Raw genomic sequence first — 23644 nt, 5'->3', positions numbered from 1 at the left:
ATAGCGACCTTATGCACAGCAGAACGAAACACTGCCTGGTCCTGGGCCAGCCTCACTATTTTGTCATGCTTGAGCCCATTGATGCTGCCACTTTGCCAATTCATCTCGCTGGGGGTACTTATAATAAAATGGAAGTACAATACAAGGCAATTGCTAAATGAAGTAGAATAGAAGTCTTGCAAAAGGATTAGACTTTATTAAAGTTAGTCCAAGTGGTAAGTGAACTGCCAGATTAGCAAATGCACTGACAAAGAAACCCTCCAGAGGTTGGACTATGGAACCTTCCCAAGGATGATTGTGTGCATATTAAAAGAATTAGAGTGGCTCAAGACCAGCGGTTCTAGCCTACCAGTCACTCCTCAGGAGAAAGATGAGGCTTTCTGCTCTTGCAAAGATTTACAACCTGGGAAACCCTATAAAGGATCATCATGAGTTGTAACTGGCTCAGTGACACTTAACAAGAAGGTAGGTTCTTGGAAAAATGATGGTGTTTTCTATTGTTGCAAAAATGACTTTCTGTGCTTATTCCGCAAAGGAAGAGCTACAGAAGTTATCTCAGGGGGCTTCAAAAAGTTTGTGGGAAAGTGGAGTTAAAAGATAATGGGCAAGAATCATTCCCACCCTCTCCACACACAGAGTGGACGGAGATGGGCAACTTGGACATTGGATACTCAAATGGGGAGGGGGGAACTACAAAGGCAAGAAGTGACTGGCTTACAAGCCTTCAAGGGGGAACCTAGTGCTAGGGAGCATGGAGGAAGGCAGAATCTCCAGTGGGTACTATTGAATCTGTCTGGGCAGAGCGGATGAAAGGAAATACAGATGGGTAACTCGCGATACTGTAGTGAAGAATGCTTATCAGGGCGGATTATGAGGGTTGGAAATGCAAAGGTAGGCGATTTGGAACTAGGAAGGGAGTGATTAATTCTACAGGCTAGGAGCGGAGCTATCTGGGACCTTCAATGGAGAAGAGCCGAGAGCGGGACCCTACCCAGAGAAACAGAGGTGCCTGAGATGCAGACAGAGATGATGATGTGGAGCAATGAAGCGGCTGGGGACTTTGGATCCAGAGAGGGAAAGGGACTGTGGACCTAATACTGGGGGGAGGGGGGGAGGGGGAGGGGGAGGGGCGGGTTTCTAGGATATACCCTTTGGCTGGTTGATGATGCATGAAGGGGATTGGAACCGTGGCAATGAGATGATATACGATGGAATGAATGTAAAACTAAAGTTCTCTCATGTAAACTACCATATAATTCACATTAAAACATTAAAAAAAAAAAAAAAAGATAATGGGATTTTTCCACAGATTTTTTGAGGCTGTCTTGTACTATGTGCTTATCTGTAAGAATAGAATACATTCCCCAAGTTAATTTCAGTGAGAGTTATAATGATTCACTTATTCATTGTTAAATTCTTGTGAAAGTTGGTATATGATTTCAGTAGTGATATCTATTAAATAGAAAATTTCATACATTTTACTTTTTTTTTTTTTTTACTTTTATTCAGTGTGTTTTGGATGAAAGTTTACATTAGTTTGCCAATCAATGATGTATTCATGCTGTGTTTGGTGGTATGAATTGCATGCCCCAAAGTGTATCAACATTCTTTCCACTTCCTTCCTGGGTTCCCCTTTTCTATTCATTTCCATTTATTTTCATGGGCCCATCTTTCCTGTCCCTTTCTGCTTTCTGAACTCTGTTTTTGGGAACATGTTGTCCTTTTGGTCTTGAGTGCTTGATTGCTTTAAGGAGTATGTTCCACTTAGGTGGTGTTCACTTTGTAGCCTGGCTATAAGGTATATAAAGTGTATTAAAGGCTACAGTATTATTGTAAGTTACTATCAAAAGAGTACTGATCAAAAAGTAAATTGATAATTATTATCAAGGCAGGAGTTTTGGGCCCATGGATTTGGGCAGATGCAGGTGGGAACAATGATCCACCAAAGAAGTTTAAGAGGTAGTCCACTTGGGAAAGAGAGTTTTCAGAGGATGGAGATTGCACATAATGTGATGAAGACACCCCTCTTCCCCACCTCATACCTCCCCCGAGACCCTTTCCAGCGTTGAGTTCATTCTGCTTTGTTCTGACAGCCTCAATCTTGTTTCACACGTGCAAGACTGCTGGCTATTTTCTTAAATTAAAATATAAATGATAAAATTAAATACCTGCTCCTCAAAACTAGAAAAATAGAAAAAAAGTGGAAAGGAGAAAAAAAACCGAGTACAGGCATTTCACAAAACTTCCCTTCTCCTCATAGGCTTGATTGGCAAAGTTACCCTTCAGATTCCTTTTTATCGCCCCCATGTGGACCCTTGGGTGATCTCCATCTCCAGCCTTCATGTAATCGGAGCCCCTGAAAAAATTCAGGATTTCGACGATGAAAAGGAGAAGCTGTTGGAACGGGAACGCAAAAAAGTACTCCTTCAAGCCCTGGAGGAGAAATGGAAGGCAAGCAGACATTGCTATGAGCAGTTGGAGGTGGGGGTGGGGTGGGGTGACCCTCAGTGAATGAACAAAAGCTTGAGAGTCTGCTAACATGGGTTCTTTCCCTTTTAGAGCGAACGCCAGCAGAAAGGGGAGTCCTACTGGTATTCAGTTACTGCCTCTGTGGTTACCAGAATTGTGGAGAATATCGAAGTAAGTCCTGCTGGTTTTTACAAAGTGTCAACTGGAAAGCGAGCACTCTAGTTTCCAGTGGTTTCACCTCTTAGTTCTTGTTTCTCGTGGTCTTACGGTACTGAGTTTTGCAGGGCTGGCTGCTCAGGTGTGCCCTTTTATAGGCTGTGCCAGAGGGAGAACCTGAAAAGCAAGCTCTCAGCTTTTTTACACTACGGGTTCTTCTTGCTTCAGCTGGTGTGAGTAGGAGTGTTTGCGGCACTTCTGTTTCACTCACTCCACTTTTCTTGTTGAATATTGGAGCCCCACTTGCTGAAAGTTGTACTTACCTCCTAAGAAGCTTTGATATCGGTACCACATCAAGGCAAATCACTCACCTTCTCTGCTCTGTTTCTTCATCTGTAAACTGAGAGGTTTCTAATTGACTGCAGGGTGAATTGAGAACAGCCCACTCAGATAATTAATCTCTCACTCGTGTACCTGGTGATAATTTGTGCATTATAGAACTGGGGCTGTTGGTTATGTTTCCTGCTTCAATTCCAAGTTTGTTTTGCCCTCAAAAACTGAGATCAGGGTCTGTGCTAATTTTTACGAATGCCATGAGAGTTACCCTGTACGTATCACCACCAGAATTTTTGTGTAGTGCCAAGTTGATGCAGGCCAAACTCTTTGACAAGGTATACTGCTCCAGAAATACAGTAGTGGGAGGCTATTGGTTTCATAACTTTGGCCACAAGATTGGTACATTTGATATGACTGCTTTGAATTCTTAGGCAGTTAAAAAAATTGTTATTTTTACTTTGTGTTTAGTTTTTACATTTTCATTGATTTTTGATTCAGCATTCTTATTTTCTAAAGCAGCTTTCTTGAGATATACTTCATATAATATCAAGTTTCACCCTTTTAAAGCATATAATTTAGGTTCTTTTTTGAAAACCAGTGCCATTCAGCATTGGACTGCTAACCACAAGGTCAGCCATTCAAACCTACCAGCCACTCCTTGGGAAGAAAGACGAGGCTTTCTGCTCCTACGAAGAGTTACACAGCCTTAGAAACCCAATCAGGGTCACTATAAGTCTGACTCTACTCAATGGCAGTGAGTGAGTGAGTGATCTAATTTCAGAACATTTTCAGTGCTTCCAGAAGAAACACCACACCCAATTAGTTGTCACTCCCTACTTCTGTCTCTCCCTAGCCCTGAGCAAGCATGACTGTAATCGACTTTCTGTCTCCATGGATTTCCCTGTTCTCGGGGAACAAATGGAATTATACAATATGTAGTCCTTTGACTTCTTTCACTTAGTATAATGTTTTCAAGCTTCATCCATATTATAACTTATGGTTGTGGTGGTCCTGTGCCATGGAACCGGTTCCGACTCATACAGACTCTGTAAAGGGTTTCTGACGCTGTAAATCTTTATGGGAGCAGAAAGCCTTATCTTTCTCCAGTGGAACAGCTGGTAGTTTCGAACTGCTGACCTTGAGGTTCACAGCCTGATTTGTAACCACTACGCTACCAGAGCTCCTTGTTATAACTTAATATCAGTATTTTATTCCTTTTTGTAGCTAAATAAGGTCTCATGGTCTGGATAGACCACATTAATCTTTTGTTACTATGAATTATGCTGCTGTGAGCACTCGTGCCCATGTTATGTGGATACAGATTTCCACTTCTCTTGGGCAGATGCCTAAGAGTAGACCTGCTGTGGGACCACTGTGTTTGGCCTTTTGAGGAACTACCAGAAAGTTTTCTAAAGTGACTTCACTGTTTCCCATTTTCACCAAGAGGGTGTGAAGGCTGCAGTTTCCTCACAACCTTGCCAACACTTGTTATTGTCTGTCTTGAATATAAATATCCAGGTGGCACTATAGGATAAGCACTGCACCTCAAGGTGGATTTGAACGTCCAGTTAGGCTGTTCACAGTCACCAGCTGCTCTTCAGAAACACTATACATGTTTGGAACCGACTCCAAGGCACTTAACAACCACAGCAGTGAGGGAGTGCTCGTGTAGTGTTGTAGAAAAAGCACTGGACTGTTAACTGAAAGGTTGTAGGTTCGAGTCCACCAGCTACTCCTTGGGAACCCTATACAGGGTTGCTATGAGTCTGAACCTATTCAGAGACACTTAACAACAACAGTGGGTGTGAAGTGCTGGCTCATTGTGGTGTTGATTTGAATTTCCATAAAATCTAATGATGTTGAGCAGCTTTCCATATATAGTGTTGTTTTTTTTTTGTTTTTTTTTTTTTTTTTGCCTTTTCTGTATCTTCTTTGGAGAAATGTCTGTCCAAATCCTATGCTTAATTTTTAATTGGTTATTTGTCTTTTTATTTTAGAGTTAAATGAAATCTTTGTATATACTAGTCTCTTATCAGATCTATGATTTGCAAATTCCTTCTCCCATTCTGTGGGTTGTCGTTTCATTTTCTTTGATTATTTTTTAATTAATTAAAGCAAGGGGAAGGGAAAAATACATACATGCAAACTTACATAGTTACATAATTTACATGTCCTGTTGGTAATGCTGAGGCATAGATTTATCATAATGTTATCTGGATATAACATTATGTCTTGCTTTAAGTGTTTCTTTAAGATATCTTGTACAGTGACTTAGTGCTAATCTTAAAGCAACATCATTCATCCCCTCTCTGGATTGTTGCTCTTTTAGAAACTCATAGAGTGTTGGACATGTGTGTCTTGTAAGTGCTCATATAAAGTACATGTTGTGGTTTACTTTTGTGGCTCACGGGCAGTGTGACCCTCGTCTGTCATGTTTTACGTGCAGCAGTTACCTACATGGTTTTTTGTTTTTCTTTGCTTTGCAGTTGAAAATTCAAGATGTCCATTTGCGTTTTGAAGATGGTGTTACCAATCCTTCTCACCCCTTTGCCTTTGGCATCTGCATTAAGAATGTGTCCATGCAAAATGCTGTGAATGAGCCTGTGAGTATGTACTTGGCTGCAGGCCAGGAAGAACACAGCGGGACTAGACAGGCTGGGGCCCTGCTGATTGTCATTTGGTGGTGTGTTTATGAGGCTGCCTTCTTTCCCATCGTGCCCTATGGTGGGTGTGCCTGTCACTGTCTGTATAAAGCAAATCTAATTGGCCCAAGTAGTGAAACAGTTAATTATCTTCTACCTCTGCTTATCTCACCCTCCCAGTCTTTTTCATTTTATACATGAAGAAACTGAGGCACAGAGTGGATCTCGTCCTTGAGTTTCTTGCCAGACTGTGTGCACCTGGGCAGACTCGTGCTATGGTGTCGCTTTAGCTACTGCCTTGGAATATTTGCTGGCTCCCAAATCCTGAGCTGACTTTCACATTCATGGTTTTTTTTAAAGCTGATTATGGGATTATGGGGCATCTCTGGGTTGCCATAACCAAAGTGATTGTATTCTATCCCGTCTGCCCATTTTGCTCTCTTGAAACAGATTTTTCTTTTATTCTAGTATCATACTGAATGGCAAACACTTAAAGCAAACAAAAACTAACATCGTTGGAGCCCTTTTATGTGCCGTCACTGTTCTCAGTTCTTTATGTGCTTGAACTCACTTCATTCTCAGCTCTCATAAATGAGAATGATAGCATGCAGAGAGATGATGTTAGGTGTGAACAGACATGGACCAGCTCTAGAGCAGGGATCGGCACATCTGGTCCTCTATCATCCCTCCCGCTCACTCCACCCTACCCGCGTCCAGGCTGTTTTCTAATTACAGGTGTTTTGAATTACAGCCATGCCTGTTGGTTTATTTCTTGTCTTTTGTGCTACAATGAGATGGGTGATTATAACAGAGATTGGATATTCCTGCAAAGCCTCATATATTTATTCTCTGACCCTTGATAGGTAAAATTTGCCAGCCTTGCCCCAGAGTTTAACTTTCCACTCCAAATATGTATGCATCCAAATGTGTCTAGATGTTGGTGTGGCATTGTAGAATCAGCATTGTAGGATTAGCACTGGGCTACTAACCACATGGTTTGCGGTTCATACCCACTGGTCACTCCTTGGAAACCCTATGCAGGGTCTCTGTGAGTCAGAACTGACTGCCTGGCACATAATAGCAACAACAAATATGCATATATTTAAATATGTATACATATGTATACATTTAAATATGTATACATTCAAATATGCCTAACAATCCCCCAATACTACCCAGGCCACCCCCATGCCTACACACAGTGTCCCAGGTGCACAGTGTTCTTATCTCTACACTGATGCCTAGAAGCCTTGGGCTCATCCTTTCACTTTTACTCCTCAGCTTCTTTATCCATTTGGCCACAGTAACCTGTGAGTTTTTTCTCTGTAAAATGTCTCAGTTGAGGCTTCTCTTTTCCCTCCTCACTGTGACTATCTTTGGTATCCTGTCTGCTTTTGCTTGGGCTGATCAGATATTCTAGTCTTTGACTTCCCATCCCTGGGTCTTGATTTATACCAGTGCTTCCCAACCCTTTCCCTAGTATCTATACAGCATACAAGGATCAATGGAAGGGACTGCGTAGAGCTCACTTGGGAACCAAATCTTTCCGATTATAACTCGATCCTATAAACTTGATCAGGATCTTGACATGCATTACTCATTTTTCTCTTGACGCACTGGATGCGGGAGGGGAAGCTCTGCTGTGCACTGGTTTCAGAATCCTAAGACATGTGCTGGATCCTGGTGTATGCCTACATCAAAACCTTCCGTGGTTCCTTGGAACTTAAGATATGAAGCCCAAACTCCTTATGCATGTCCATTCCTAGTAACATTCCAAGCTGCTTTGTTTAATGCTTTGGCTAACTGTCTGCTTCAAATATGTATACATACACATGTACCAGTTTAACTCCTGCCCCCCCTCCCCCAAGCCATAGGCACACTGTTTCAATTGTTCAGACGAATTCATCACCCCCGAAGATGGTAGGCCTTACTCTTGGGAATTCTGCTCCTATTCTTCCTCCCACCTGGTCTGAAATTTACATCTTTTGCCACTCATCTGCACAGGGACATTTTCTCTTTTGCTTGCTCATAGTGTTATGAGTATTTTTTCCCTGCTTCCCTCTGCTTAATTAAAATGTTATGTTTGCGTGTTTATATACCCTGCCAACTAGATTTTGAACTCCATAAGAACAAAGCTGTATTTTAATTCAATTTTGTATTCCTAGCATTTTGCAAAGGGTCTGGTACATGATTCTGCACCAAAGATCTGTTGAATGCATAAATAAATTGGTGAATAAAGAGAGTCACCCTATTTTCTTCCTGTCTCTCCCCCCCCCACCCCAGGTACAGAAATTAATGCGGAAAAAGCAATTAGATGTGGCCGAGTTTAGCATCTATTGGGATGTGGATTGCACTTTACTGGGGGACTTGCCTCATGGGGAGTTACAGGTATGACTCTGGCCAAGGGCGTTACTGTGGTGCAGCTTTGAAGTAAAATGGTGCCTTGTAGGTTTTGTTCTTTAGATCTCTGAATCCCATTCCCATACCCATCTTTCTCCATGGGTGTCCACCCTCTGGCCTGTTTGCTGGAGATACTTGCTGTAAGTATGTAAATTTGAACAATAGATAGTGTTTAGCTTCTTGCATGTTTTAAATTTATATTGTGTTATAGATTTCTTTTTTTTTCACTCCCACTTAAAGTTTTATTTTTAAGATGATCAGTATTACAGTTTGTGCTTTGAGTTCACTGCTTCTGACGACATAGAATAGCAGCTGACATAGTATAGTGATTCACTTTCATAGCCACCATGTATTAAACATCCAGATTTTAAATGCATAAAGCATCAGATCTGATTTTTAAAGAGCTTTCTTATTATGCTCTGTTCAAACCTCACCTTTGGTGGAATTAGTCATTATAAGGCAACAAACAGAAAACAAACAATCTCAGTCTAACATCTAACTTTATAAAGAAATTGGTTGTTGTGGTTGTTAAGTGCCGTAGAGTCGGGTCCGACCCAGTGAGATGGGAAAAAGGGCTCCCTTTTTCCCCATGTGGGTTAGCTTTGGCTTCTCTGTTTGTACAGAATATGGTTTTTGGTTATTTCATTAAATAAATACTGTATGGACTACAAGATGAGTTTGAATTGGAAGACTGGGGGTTCAAACTCACGAGCCGCTCCTTGGAAACACTATCCAACTATGAGTTGGAATCGACTTAATAGCACTTAACAACAATAACAATTCATACAGCAGAACCGTGTGCACCTATAAAAAAGAAAGACCTGTATGGTGGACATTAAAGTCTCTCACCTTGGCTCCATACAATAAGCGCTGAACTGCGAACCACAAGGTCCGCAGTTTGAGCCCGCCAGCCACTCCTCTGAAGTAAGATGAGCTTTCTGCTCCTGCGAAGATTTAAAGCCTTGGGAACCCTATACAGGGTCGCTGTGAGGTGGAACTGGCATGAAGGCACTTAATAATAACAAGATATGTTACTAAGTTTAAAACTCTAAGACAAAGTAGCATATGTACTGTTTATGTAAGAATGGTTAAACTAACCAGGAAATTAGGAATTTGTCTGAGTATGCACAGACTACTTCTGGAGGGGGATGCATAGTAAGCAAGTAGCTGCTATTATGGTATCCAGGTGGGAAGGGGCTGGGAATAGGAAAGACATATTTCACTGTTTTTGCCATTTGAATTTTAAACCACGTGAATGTATAACTTATTCAGAGATCTAAATCAGGTTTAAAATGCTAGGAGTCCTGCTGTGACTGATGGTATAGGATAAGCACTATACTGCTAACTGTGCATGGTCGGTGGCTCAGACTCACCAGCCACTGCTCAGTCAAAAAAAATTGACTCGATGACACTTAACGATAGCAGAGAGCTTTCGATTCTACAGTTTCATGCTCCTTTTGGATTCTCAGGTGATTTACTGCCAATTCAATAACACCACCATGTAACTTGACCCTAGAGACACTTGCTGTAACTGCACCCTATAGCTGAACTTGACCCATCTTGTCATTACCCCCTTCCCCATCCCATTATAAAAGCATGACTACTAAAAGGAAAGACGGTTTGAACAGAGAGGTTTGCTTGTGTGACACGCAGGAGGCAATGGGCAGGAGCATGGAGAGCCGCAATCATCACTACATCTTGGAGCCTGTGTGTGCGTCCGCTCTTTTGAAGAGAAACTGCTCTAAGGAGCCTCTGAGGTCTCGGCATTGTCCCCGTATCGAGTGTGATATCCAGCTGGAGACCATTCCTTTGAAACTCTCTCAGGTACACTCAGTCTTCCCAGGGCTTGGCATTTTCACTGTCAGGGAACTAGTGGGGGAGGAAAATGCTGATAAAAGGCATCGGTATCTAACAGTATTCTTAGGAAAGAAAGTATGCTTGAGACCATTCTTCCCCGCCAGCTGTTAGGTGCCCAAACTGCTATCGGTTATAAAGTTAAGTTGGGTAGATCTCAGATTCGTTCTGGTTTGATGTTTTTAACTGCTGAACAGAGTACAAGAGCTACAGTAAACATAGACACTTAGCAATCTGTGGTCAGAGAGAAATGCCATTTGATGCTAACAGTTTGCTCTCTCACTTTACACTAAGTGTTAGGTCAGGGGACTGATGAATGTGAATTGCTCTTATTAGATAATTTGGTCTTAACAGAGTAAAAGAAACAAATCAATTCTAACTAGACTCTCTTAACCTCTAATAAAAAGCTGCAATACCGGCAAATCATGGGATTCCTCAAGGAGCTGGAACGAAAGGAGAGGCAGGTGAAGTTCCGAAAATGGAAACCCAAAGTGGCAGTATCTGAGAAGTAAGAGCTTACAATTAAGTGTGTATGTGAAATGCATTGAATAACATGCGCCCTTGTTTTTTGAATGAAGATCAGAAGTGTATCTCACCATCCTTGGTACATAGTTGGAGGTGAAAGTACAGTTGAGTTTTCTGGCCTCTTGTCATTGTTAATGTTCTTGTCTATTAATTTGGAGTTGCAGGTTTATTCTTAGATTGCATGTAGTGGAATGAAGGTCTTCTCAGCTTCCTCAGTAAGTATGCTGATTTTGCTCTGGTGAGATCTGCTTGAGGTGGTTAATGCTTGGCAGCTCTCTTTGAAGCTACTTCCCTGTGACTTTTCTCCCAGGTTATTTTGCTCAACTATTTACCTAGTAAGCTTTCTAACTTTGATTTTTAAAAAAAACCCCACTGAAGTAATTCTGACTCAGTAGAACTGGCCTATAGGGTTTCAAGGCTGTATATCTTTATGGAAGTAGACTGCCACATCTTTCTCCTTTGGAGTAGCGGGTGGGTTCAAAGTCCCGACCTTTTGGCTACTAGCCGGTGGCCTTAATCACTGAGCCACCAGGGCTCCTCTAACTTCCATAGCAAAAATTAAAATTCCTGTTTCAGTGATAAACTTGACTGCTGATATAGTAAACATTTTGAAGGTTTTATTGATTTCTATTTCCTTTCTTAGTATTCCACTTGAAATCTTTATTAATGAAATCCTTGGTAGGTATCTTAAGATGGTTGTTGTTATAAGTGTCATAGAGTCCGTTCCGACTCATCGGAGCCCCGTATAAGGTTTCTGAGGAGTGGCTAGTGGGTTTGAACCACCGACCTTTTGGTTGGCAGTCCAGTGCTGATCCTACAGCGCCACCCCAGGACTCCCTTAATGTGGTACTTTATAATTCTCACCTAATTTTTTGTGTGAGTGGAAGGGAGTGATATTGTGGGTAATTCAAACCAGCTGAGCACTATATTGTGGTGGTGATGGCTGTGTGCCGTGGAGTCGGTTCCGACTCATAGCGACCCTGTACAGAGTTTCCAAGGCCGTAAATCTTTACAGGAGCAGAAAGCCTTTTCTTTCTCCCGCGGAACAGCTTGTAGTTTTGAACTGCTGACCTTAAGTTTCGCAGGCCGATTCGTATCCACTACGCTACCAGAGCTCTTAGACATGAAAATGTGGGCTCTGTTATTTGGTGCTGTTTGGCAGCAGGTGTACTTTCCTTAGACGCATAGATTGAGATTTGCCTAGTGTTAAGATAAACCTGGATTATAATCTGATGGCTGACTAGAGAAAAGATGTCTCAGAAGAGAAGTTGGGTGTTACCTGGCTTATTCTGGAGTGATAGCCATTTATTGCTCTATTTTAAGAAATAACTCCTTTGTTCTGAAATATTTCAGCTGCCGAGAATGGTGGTATTTTGCTTTGAATGCAAATTTACATGCGATCAGAGAGCAGAGGAGATGTTGTACATGGGATTTCCTGTTGCATCGTGCCCGTGATGCTGTATCTTACACTGACAAATATTTCAACAAGTTAAAAGGAGCCTTGCTGTCTGCTGATGACAAGGTGAGTGGACTAGGACCATCTCACTGGCCCCAGAGGACAGGTGGTTTCATGTTTGGACTGTTGACTTGTTTCTAGTCTTTATTCAGAGGCTAAAGCTGTTCTCTTAAAGGCTGAAGAAACTGGAATCTGCGGAAAAATCAAGTCCCTTGCTAAGAAGCATCATTTTACAGCACAGAGTTGGTCTCACCAGGGTCAGAATTTCTCTTGAGAGGCCACTAGCCTCACTGTGGCCCAAGTGTCCTCCTCCCTCTGCTGCCTGACGAGAGAGAACTTGACCACGGGGTGGGATGGCCATGGTCCTGCTGTGCTCTCACCCCTAGCTCTCTGTGCAGGGTCCCTGGAAAGACTTTCCTTGTGTTTACTTGTGTCTTTTCAAAGTCTGGGCCTACTTGTAATTCTTTTCCTGCACATTCACAAATGGGTCTCTCCAGACTTTGGTCTGTGTTTTCCCTAGGCCAGTTGCTGTTATTAACTTGGCATTCCTTTGGCAGTACAGGCTAGACAAAGGGTGTGGTGAGGGCAGGCCCATGCTTTAGTGGACTGGAGGGCCATAGGGGGTCTGGCAGGGGACTCCGCTGCTCCTCTAATCTGCTCTCTCCTCAGGGAAGGCAGTAGGGATTGCTTTGCTCCTGGCTCTGATTCGGTTTTCTGAGCATTAATTTCTTGCACAAGCAATCCAGGCTGATTCTATTTAAAATTTTCGCTCAAGTGCTTCTCTTAATTAGCCACTTCTTTAGTGTTAGGGTTGTAGAAAACAGCACTAAACCCTTCATGCTCCTTTGCTGTTAGCAGCTCTGTGCTCTCGGGTTCCCCGCCTCTCTTCACCGGCGGCATGCGCGGCATGCACTCCTGCTGCCCTCAGCCCTGTGAGGGATGCCCTGCTGCTGCAGAGTCCGCTCCCACTCCTAGCTGCCACAGCTGGCACAGTAGAGCTGCCCCATAGGTTCTCAAGGCTGTGTTCTTGACAGGAGTGGATCGCCACATCTCTCCCACAGATGGCTGACCTCCAGCTGCCCACCTTTCGATTAGCAGTGCTTAACCATCGTGCCACCGGGGTTTCTAAGCGTGAGGCATAAGACCAAGGCCCACTGCTGTCGAGTGGAGTCCAACCCAGAGCCACCCTACAGGACAGAGTAGAACTGCTCCATAGGGCATCCAAGGTTGTCAGTCGGTGTGAAAGCACATTGGCACAGCTTTCCCCTGCAGAGCAGTTGGTGGGTTTGAACTGCCCACCTTTTGATTAGCAACTGAGAACTGTAACTGCTATGTTGTGTTGTTAAGTGCTGTCGAGTCGGTTCTGACTCATGGTGACCCTATATAGGGTTTTTGAGGAGCAGCTGGTGGGTTTGAACTGTTGACATTATGGTTCACAGTCCAGTGCTGATCCTACAGCGCCACACCAGGAGATCTGCTCCATGGGAACCTTGTTAATAGGAGCTGCATTAAAAGGATCATTTGGTTCTGGATGACTTTCTCAAAGACACAGGTAGGAGAGGGAAAGAGAAATCTAAATTATAACTCTGGTCATCAGGTAAGCACATACTATTTTCTTTTCCTTAGAATATGAACAACAGTGTGTGATAGCCAATTCTTTTTTTTCTTTACGTGTAGCTTGCTACCATGGTTCCCTCCTAACTAGCATGTGACAAATTATAATGATCCTGTCTTTGTTAATGTCCTATACAAACTAGAAAGGGGCTGTGAGCCTCAGTGTCCCCATTTGAAAGAGGAAACAGTAATCCCAAGTGGACCTGCTTTGACCATTTGAAGTAATGCATATGGAAGTACTTGGTAAGCTCTCAGTGCTATAGAACGTGGACAGCAGTGCTGACACTTGAGGGGTAACCATTTAAAATGAATGAGTTCCCTTTGCTCTGTCTCTACCGTTAGTCCAGATTCCAATTAAACTCTGTTGGAATCTGGGAAAAGCTGCTTTAACCAGAAACACAACAGTCAGGTTTGGAACTGCTTATCTTCATTATTAAAGAGCTCTGGTAGCGTAGTGGTTACGAATCGGGCTGCTAACCTGAAGGTCGGCATTTCGAAACTACCAGCTGTTCTGTGGGAGAAAGATGAAGCTTTCTGCTCCCGTAAAGATTTACAGCCTCGGAAACCCTGCACAGAGTCACTATGATTTGGAACCAGCTCCACGGTACTCAACAACAACAACAACATCTTCATTATTAAGTCATTGTTAGAAGTGTTGGGGATGAGATAGAGTCTTCAGCTAGTCTTGTGGTAGTGTGTGTTGGTGTTCATTGTTTCTGGGGCTACAGTACCTGCCCCTTGCTCATTGTTTTTTCATTCCATCCAAATAGGAGGAGATGTGTCGGATTGAAGAGGAACAGAGCTTTGAGGAACTGAAGATTTTGCGCGAGCTGGTTCATGAACGATTTCATAAACAAGAAGAGCTGGCAGAGGTAAGAAATCTTCTCTTGGAAGATTTATTCCAACTCCGCTCCCTCTGAGTGCTCCAGCTTTCACGTGTGTGCGTCTTGTGGGACAGACAACACTCACTGGCCCGTGGCAGCTGCTTTGTGTATCCCAGTGCTCACATTTGCTGATTTTTGTTGACACAGAGTCTACGAGAGCCTCAATTTGATTCTCCGGGAGACTCTCCTGGAGACCCAGAGACCAGTGGTAGCAGTGGGATGCTGCAGTATCTTCAGTCCTGGTTTCCTGGCTGGGGTGGCTGGTATGGACAGCAGACCCCTGAAGGGAAACCAGTGGAAGGCCTGTCAGCAGAGCAGCAGGAGCAGTGGATTCCTGAGGAGATTCTGGGTAAGTGGCCTTCACTTTCCTCTTTGACCATAGAGAAGGGAGACAGTTCAAAGAAGTTGGTCTGTTATTGTGCAAAAATAAAACATTTGGGAAGCAGTTTGCCTCATATTCATAGGGAATAAGAGGCAGAGAAAGGAAATGTTTTGAGAGATGTCTGTTAGTAAATTATCAACATCAGGACAGTGTTAGATGGATTTGAGTGGCAGCTGTTGTAAGAGAGATACATTTGAGCAGGTTCAAAAATGTTAAACTCTGATACTTGAATCCCACCCAGTCCAGCATGGTAGCTGTAGCCTCAAGTGGGGACTTTAGTTTAAATGACTTAAAATTAAATGGACATGTCAGCTCCTCAGCTGCACTAGCCACATGACAAGTGCTCAGTAGCCACAGATGACCACTGAACTGGACAGGGCAGAGAGAACATTTCAGTGTATTGGACAGTGCTGCTTTATACTGGACTTTCTCTTGAAGCTTAACATTTTTTCTGGTGTGATAATAAATTGATAAGAGCCTTGAGAAACCAGTTGTGACTGTTTTATATTAATGAATGAAACATCACCCCTGTCTTTGGGGGTCCTCCCTAAGAATATGGAAAACCAGGTCCAGACTGTCATCAGTGTGCCCCATTTGCTTTACTTTTTCCTCCCCTCTTTTTTCTTAAATCTCTTCTCCCTCTCCACCTAGGCACCGATGAGTTTTTTGATCCCACCGCAGATGCCTCTTGTATGAACACCTACACGAAGCGAGATCACATCTTTGCCAAACTGAACGTGCAGCTGCAGCGTGGCACAGTGACGCTGCTACACAAGGAGCAGGGGACGCCTCAAAGGAACGAAAGTGCTTTCATGCAACTCGAGTTCTCAGGTGCGGCCTGCTGGCACATACCCTTCTAGGAGCTGATGAATTTGACTCCTGTTTTATGACTCTGAATTGCAAGTGTATATAAAGAAATGCCCAAGGCACCCTGGTACCCAGTGGATTAAACGTTGGCCTGCTAGCAGCAAGGTCAGTGGATTGAACCCACCAGCCACTCTGTGGGCGAAAGATGAGGTTGTCTGCTCCCGTAAATATGGACAGTCTTGGAAACCCTAGGGAGCAGTTCTCCTCTGTCCTGTAGGGTCTCTGTGGGTCAGAATTGACCTGACAACAGAGATGAAATAAATGCCCAATGCTTTTTTTTTGATATCGTACAGATACCTTTATTCCAGTCCATCAAGTAGTCATTTCTCTGAGGTGTCTTAGTCATTTAAGAAGGGCAAATAGCAAAGAAGAAAGAAAGGAAGGAAGGAAGATCTCTTTAAAGACTGAAATATAAATTTTGTGTACCTTAACAGATGACTTGAGCATGATTTTAAACTGGTCTGTTTAAAGTTTGTTCTGCTTGGGAAACTTCTAATATTTTTTATATATTAATATAGTTGCAAGGTTTTGTTTGATTTTCTTCTTTTGGTTTTAATTTCAAGAAAAAAATGGTTCATGATCTCTAATGTTGTTATTGTTGTTAATAATAAATTGCTGTTGAGTCAATTTAGACTCATAGCGACCCTGTGTAGGGTTTCTGAGGAGCGGCTGGTGGGTGTGAACCTTGCAGTTAGTTATCCAGTGCTAATTAATCCTCCAGCTCCACACAGGAACACTCCATGGTCTCTCATAGTCAGTAAAATGTTCTCTCTAATACGTTTTGAACGTTGTAGGTGCTCATGACATACCGTTAGCTCTTATGTTTATCTTTTGCAGATGTGAAACTTTTAGCAGAATCTCTTCCTCGAAGACATTCCTCCTTGCTCTTAGTCCGGTTGGGTGGACTGTTCCTTCGAGACCTGGCAACTGAAGGGACTATGTTTCCCCTTCTTGTCTTCCCTAATCCGGTGAGTACAACAGTTCATGCGTCTTGGGTGTTGGTGAAACTCTGTCTTGTTCAGGCAGACAATAGATAATATTAGCTTGGTTCTTTCTGACTTTTGGCCCTCTTGGGACAGCTTGGCTGATTAAAAACAAATTGGGGTTAGATAACTTCTTTGCATTTATTAGAAGGCAAATGTGGGTCAGATTATGGCTTTGCCTTTCTCCCCTTCTGTGTTGTAGCCACTATGAGATGCTTAAGTCACTGTGGATGGAAACACCATAAACACCTCTATTTTTTTGTGCTTTGAGGTCAATGTTTCAATTTCCTCTGTAATAAATAGTTTTGTTCTTAGTCACTGATGAGAAGTTTTATCTTTGCGGAACTCCGAAAATTAACCATTTCAAGCTTTCTGTATACACATAGTTTAAAAATATATGTAACATAACTTATTACTTCCACCATTCATCTGTCAATTTCCCATACTGGGGTGGCTTGTGGGTTGCTGTGACTCTGGAAGCTATGGCACCAGTATTTTAAATACCAGCAGGGTCACCCACGGTAGACAGGTTTCAGCTGAGCTTCCAGACTAAGACAGACTAGAAAGAAGGAGAGACGGACTACTTCCGAATATTCAGTCACTGAAAACCTTACGAATAGCAGTGGAATACTGTCAGAAAGCACCAAAATAGTCAATATTGAAACATGATGAAGAGCACCAGAATATTGTCAGATACAGTGTTGGAAGACAAACCCCTCAGGTTGGAAGGCACTCAAATGCTACTGGGGATGAGCTGCCTTCTCAAAATAGAGTTGACTTTGATGACACGAATGGAGTAAAACTTTCAGGACCTTCATTTACTGATGGGGCACACTCAGAAAGAGAAGAAACAGCTGTAAACATCCATTTAACAATCATCGACTATGGAATGTATGAAGTATGAATTTAGGAAAATTAGACGTTGTCAAAAATGAAATGGCACATATAAACATCGATATCCTAAGTATTAGTGAGCTGAAAAATGACTGATATTGGCCGTTTTGAATCTGACAATCACATGGTTTACTATCCTGGGAATAACAAATTGAAGAAGAATGGCGTCATATTTATCACCAAAAAAAAAATATTTCAAGATCTATCTTGAAGCATAACGCTGTCTGTGATAGGATAATAAGATCTGTATGCCTATAAGGAAGACCAGTTAATACAACTATTATTCAGAGTTACCCACCAACCACAAAGGCCAGTGATGATGAAATGAGAGAATTCTACCAACTTCTTCGTTCTGAAACTGATCAAACATGCACTCAAGATGTATTAAAAATTACTGGCTATTGGAATGCAAACATTGGAAACAAAGAGGATGAATTAGTCGCTGGAAAATATGGCGTTAGTAGAAATGACGCAGGAGATTGCATGGTAGAATTTTGCAAGACCAATGACTTCTTCATTGCAAATACCTTTTTTAAACAACATAAAAGATGACTATACACATGAACCTCACCAGATGGAATACACAGAAATCAGATTGACCTACCTCTGTGGAAAGAGATTGTGGAAAAGTTCCATATCATCAGCTAAAACATGACTGTGGCAGACTGTGGAACAGACCATCAATTACTCATTTGCAACAGGCTGAAGCTGAAGAAAATTAAAACAAGCCCACAAGTGTGAAAATATGACCATGAACTGAATTTAGAGATCATTTCAAGAACAGATTTGATGAGTTAGACACTAATGACCAAAAACAAGAAGAGTTGTGTGACATCAGAAACATACACAAAGAAAAAAAAAGGTAATTAAGAAAACAAGAAAGAAGGATGTTTGAAGAGACTCCGAAACTTGCTCCCCAGCATAGCGATGCTAAAACAAATGGAAGAAATGAGGAACTCTTTTAGCTGAACAGAAAATTTCAAAGGGCTGCGTGACAAGACAAAACATAAAGACTTGGGGTTAGAAGACCAAAAGGGAAGAACACACTTAGCATTTCTCAAGTTGAAAGGACTGAAGAAAGAATTCAAGCCTCAACTTGCAATATTATAGGGTTCTATTGGTAAAACATTGAATGATGCAGGAAGCATCAAAATTACATGGAGGAAATACACAGAGTCACTGTGCCAAAAAGAAATGGTCGGTGTTCAACCATTTCAAGAGGTAGTATATGATCAAGAGCTCTTGGTACTGCAGGAAGAAGCCCAAGGTGCACTGAAGGCTTTGGCAATGAAAAAGACTCCGGGAATTGATGGAATACAAATTGAAATCTGGAAGCACTCACACGTCTATGCCAAGAAAGTTGGAAGACAGCTACCTGGTGAAAAGATTGGAAGAAATCATATTTGTGCCCATTCCAAAGAGAAGTGACCCAATGGAATGTGGAAATCATTGGAAAGTATCATTAATATCACATGCAAGTAAAATTTTGCTAAAGGTAATTAAAAAACAGCTGCAATGGTACATTGACAGGGAACTGCCGGAAGTTCAAACCAGATTCAGATAAGGAACAAGGGACATCATTGCTGATGTCAGGTGGACCCTGGCAAGGTTATGATCATAATAGTTGAATATTTAACCACTTTGTTCACAATTTTCTGGTGGGGTGAGGAGGCGGTTGGGTGGTTATGCAGAAGGTAGATAGAGTTAAATGTTGAAAAGCTATGCATGTATAATACTCATTTAGCAGAAGTTTGTTGTTAAGTGCCAATGAGTCAGTTCCGACTCACAGTGACCCTGGATAGAGTTTCAGAGGAGCAGCTGATGGGTTTGAACTGTTGACCTTATGCTTCACAGTGTAGTGCTGATCCTCCAGCGCCACACCAGGAGTCAAAAGGTAGAAAGAGTTGAAGTGTGACATGCTGTGCATGTATCATATTCATTTATTAATCGCTTAGTTATTAAATGGGCCGAGTGCAGCAAAGCATAATGTCAGTGCACAAGAAAAGATGTGGTATGACTGCAGTGGACTGTGGCCAAGTCCTAAGGCACCCGAGGTGAGCTGTGTTTGGGTTGGAAGTTGCTGACCACTCCTGGCCATCTCGCTCACACAATGCATTCTGTGTGTATCCAACAGCAGAAAGAAGTTGGCAGAGTCTCACAGTCTTTTGGTCTCCAGACAACATCTTCAGACAGAAGCGATCATGACCCTGGTAATTTGTCATTTGTTGCTGTTGTTAAGTCCTGTTGGGTTAATTTTGACTGATAGCGACCCCTTGTGTCAGAGTAGAACTGTCCCATAAGGTTTTCTGGCCTGTAATCTTTATGGGAACTGATTATTAGGTTTTTCTCCTGTGGAGCTGCTGGGGGTGAGTTTGAACCCACAACCTTTCATTTAACAGCTGGGCACTTAACTCTTGTGCTGCCATGGCTACTTCTTGATTTGTCATTTGTTCTTAAAACAAATCCTTAAAAATATTATTGTTACAGATCAATAGTCTTGGATAAGTATGGTGGTGGTGGTGGTTATGTGCTGTGGAGTCGGTTCTGACTCATAGCGATCCTGTATCGGGTTTCCGAGGCTGTAGATCTTTACGGGAGCAGAAAGCCTCATCTTTCTTCCGCAGAACAGCTGGTAGTTTCAAACTACTGACCTTGCAGTTCGCAGCCCGATTTGTAACCACTACACTACCAGAATAAGTCTGTTGTTATTGTTGTGAAGTGCTGTCGAGTCAGTGCCGACCCATAGCGACCCTGTATAGGGTTTCCAAGGAGCAGCTGGTAAGCTTGAACCGCCGACCTTGCAGTTCAAACGGCTTTGCAGTCTGACGCAGTAACCCACAGTGCCACAGTATAGTAAAACCTAAGAAACCAGAACCTATGTAAGGCAGAAACCTATCAGAGATGGAACACTGGAATATTTTGAGCTCAATGAGTGATAGAAAAACTAGATGGTACCTGGCTACCACACCACTACTGATGATTCTGAAAGGAATCCTAATAGAAGGTCCTGGATAAAGTGGGAGAAAAGTGTAAACCAAAACTCAAAATCATAAAAAAGACTTGGTTTCTGGTCAGACAGAGACTGGCGGAACTGCTGAGACAGTGGCCCTTAGGCACCCTTCAGACCTGAAACTGAAGTCACCTCTGTAGCTCAGCTTTTGGCCAAACAATAGGCAGGCCTCTAAGGTGAACAATTGCACCAGGAGGTATTCACGCCAAGCTAAAACAAATGAATAAAATGAGCAATGCAAAAGTGGCAAGACCCTGCTAACGTGGGATATGTGTGAGACCTGGAAATCAAGGCAATTCCTATTGAGCTCTGGGTCTCCCAGGTCTTCTGTATAAACAGAGCGTGCTTCCACGCTGTGAGTCCTCACGTAACCTGGTGTGCTCTTAGTTGAGTTGTTTGTTGTTGTACCTGGGTGTGACTGGGTGCTCAGATTCATAGGGCCTCTGGATCCTTGCTTACTGTATTGGAAACAGTGACACCATTTCAAGTTTTAGGATTCATGTTGAATACCGAAGAGTCAGCCTGTATTATATAAAATGTGCATACATGGGAATGAATTGGAAACTAATTTAGATAATGTCTTATTTCTTAGATTTATTTCCTCACAGGTCTAGTAGAATAAGGTGACTGATTTTTCTCTGTTCTGTTTTCTTTCTCTGTTCTCTCCTTTAGTTGCTGATTGGAATGACCCAGTTTTTGAGATGCTATATGAGAGGAACCCAGCGCACAGTCATTTTGAGAGGCGCCTGAATGTCAGCACGAGGCCCTTGAACATCATCTATAACCCCCAGGCTATTAAAAAAGTCGTTGACTTTTTCTATAAGGGAAAGGTTCATACCTCAGGTTAACTTTTTGTTTATTTACTCTGTTACCTCTAAAAACTTCATTTTTGTCATTTCCAGGTCATCCTAACATAATAATCCTGACAGCTACCTTAATGTAATGTAATGTTGAAAGGGCCTACAGGGTATGTGGGTAGGGTTTTCATTAGCTGTTACATTAAGGTGGCTGTCATTGTCAATCATTTCTCCAAGAGGATCAATATCTTTAAATATTTTCTTTCCTCTCATTAGCACACCTTTTCAAAGACTTACTATTCCATTCATCGAATTGCTTTGGAGTCGATTCCAATACTTGATGTCTTCATGTTTATCAGAGTCTAGAACTATGTTCTAGGATTTTCAGTGGCTGATTTTTCCAGAAGTAGGTGGCCCTGGATTGACTCAGACTCCCAGCCTTTCTGGTAGCAGCTGGAACTAGCCCAGGGCCTCTCCCCTGACTTCTTCAGCTCCCCAACATATTTTAGACCAGTGACCTTAGGAGGAATGTTCGAGAGTTGCTTTCTCAATGGTCTGTTTTGCATTCTTGGTGAAGCATCAATACCACAAGGCTACCGGTATCATTTATGCCTTCCTGTGTTCCCAAGGAAGACGGGAGACAGTAGTACAGAGAAATCATTTTTATTGACAGGAAAATTGTTAGAACACTAATATTCTCCTAAATATACCTCCTCCCTCCCTCTGTGTAGCAATGCCATGTTTACCTGAATTTAGAGACCCAAGAACAGATATGATGTATTAGCTACTAATGACCAAAGACCAAAAGAGTTGTTGGATGACATCAAGAACATCATTCAGGAAGAAAGCAAAAGGTCATTAAGAAGACGATAAAGAAGGAAAAGAACAAAAATTTCTAAAGGCAGCTTGAGAAGACAAAGTGTGAAGTATTATAAAGACCTGGAGTTAGAAAACCAAAAGGGAAGAACATGCTAAACGTTTCTCAAGCTGAGAGAACTGAAGAAAAAGTTCAAACCTTGACCTGCAATATTGAAGGCTCTGGTAGCGTAGTGGTTACGAGTTGGGCTGCCAACCATAAGGTCAGCAGTTCAAAACTACCAGCCGCTCCACGGGAGAAAGATGAGGCGTTCTGCTCCAGTAAAGATTTACAGCCTCGGAAACCCTATGCAGGGTCACTGTGAGTTGGAACTGACTCCACAGAACTTAACAACAACAAGAACATGGCTAAAATATTGAATGATGTAGAAAGTATCGAAAGAAGATGGAAGGGGGGATACACAGAGTCACTGTAGCAAAAAGAAATGGACTATGTTAAACCATTTGATCAAGATCCAATGATACTGTAGGAAGAAGTCCAAAGTACACTGAAGGCATTGGCAAAGAAAGGCTCTGGGAATTGATGGAATACCAATTGAAGTCTTTAAACAGACTAGGGCAGCCTTGGAGGCACTCACTCATCCATGACAAGAAATGTGGAAAACAACTAACTACCTGGTCAGAAGATTGGAAGAGATCCATATTTGTGTCCATTCCAAAGAGAGGTGACCCAACGGAATGCAGAAATCAGAGAACAATGTCATTAATATCACATGCAAGTACATTTTTGCTAAAGATAATTCAAAAATGGCTGCAACAGTACATTGACAGGGAATTGCCAGAGGTTCAAGCCAGATTCAGAGGAGTACACGGAGCGAGAGATCTTGACTGAAAGCAGAGAATACCAGAAAAATGTTTATCTGTGCTTTCTTGACTGCAGAAGCTTTTGACTGTGTGGATCATGACAAAATATGGATAACATTGTGAAGAATTGGTATTCCAGAATACTTAATTGTGCTCATGAGGAACCTGTATATAGACCAAGAGGCATTCATTCAAACAGAACAAGGGGAACATTTGAAATCAGGAAAAGTGTGCCCAAGGTTGTATTCTTTCACCATGCTTATTCATTCTGTATGCTAAGCAAATAATCCGAGAAACAAGGTTTTATGAAGAAGAACATGGCATTAGGATTGGAGAAGACTCATTAACAACCTGCGATATGCAAATGATACAACTTTGCTGAAAGTGAAGAGGGCTAAAATACTTACTAATGAAGATCAAAGACCATAGCCTTCTGTATGGGTTGCATGTCAATGTAAAGAAAACAGAAATCCTCATCATAAATGGACCATCAAGATAAATGGAGAAAAGATTAAAATTGTCAAAGAATTCATTTTGCTTCCATCAACCATCAGCACTCATGGAAGCAGCAGTCAAGAAGTCAAATGAGGTATTGCATTAGGAAAATCTGTGCAAGACCTCTTTAAAGTGTTAAAGAGCAAAGATGTCAGTTTGAGGACTTGTGTCTGACCCAAGCAGTGATTTTTTTTTTTTTT

At 42.1% G+C, this 23644-nt stretch overlaps 1 protein-coding gene across 2 annotated transcripts in view; it reads left to right on the top strand.

Moving 5' to 3' along the window:
- VPS13D (vacuolar protein sorting 13 homolog D (S. cerevisiae)) overlaps positions 1-23644 on the top strand; it is a 360697-nt gene that overhangs the window by 21700 nt on the left and 315353 nt on the right. For both annotated transcript variants that reach the window (XM_006866375.1, XM_006866374.1), the window contains exons 3-15: positions 2261-2451; positions 2560-2640; positions 5448-5564; positions 7887-7991; positions 9657-9827; positions 10265-10365; positions 11736-11904; positions 14223-14324; positions 14484-14685; positions 15370-15549; positions 16423-16553; positions 19597-19672; positions 21145-21315. In XM_006866375.1, the coding sequence (XP_006866437.1) occupies positions 2261-2451; positions 2560-2640; positions 5448-5564; positions 7887-7991; positions 9657-9827; positions 10265-10365; positions 11736-11904; positions 14223-14324; positions 14484-14685; positions 15370-15549; positions 16423-16553; positions 19597-19672; positions 21145-21315 (1797 nt within the window). The remainder of the gene's footprint in view (positions 1-2260; positions 2452-2559; positions 2641-5447; positions 5565-7886; positions 7992-9656; positions 9828-10264; positions 10366-11735; positions 11905-14222; positions 14325-14483; positions 14686-15369; positions 15550-16422; positions 16554-19596; positions 19673-21144; positions 21316-23644) is intronic.

Source organism: Chrysochloris asiatica, unplaced genomic scaffold (genome assembly GCF_000296735.1).
Source record: "Chrysochloris asiatica unplaced genomic scaffold, ChrAsi1.0 scaffold00090, whole genome shotgun sequence".
NCBI classification, from domain to species: Eukaryota; Metazoa; Chordata; class Mammalia; order Afrosoricida; family Chrysochloridae; genus Chrysochloris; species Chrysochloris asiatica.
The sequence above is the reverse complement of the archived record's forward strand: the minus strand, read 5'-3'. Positions and strand labels throughout refer to the sequence as shown.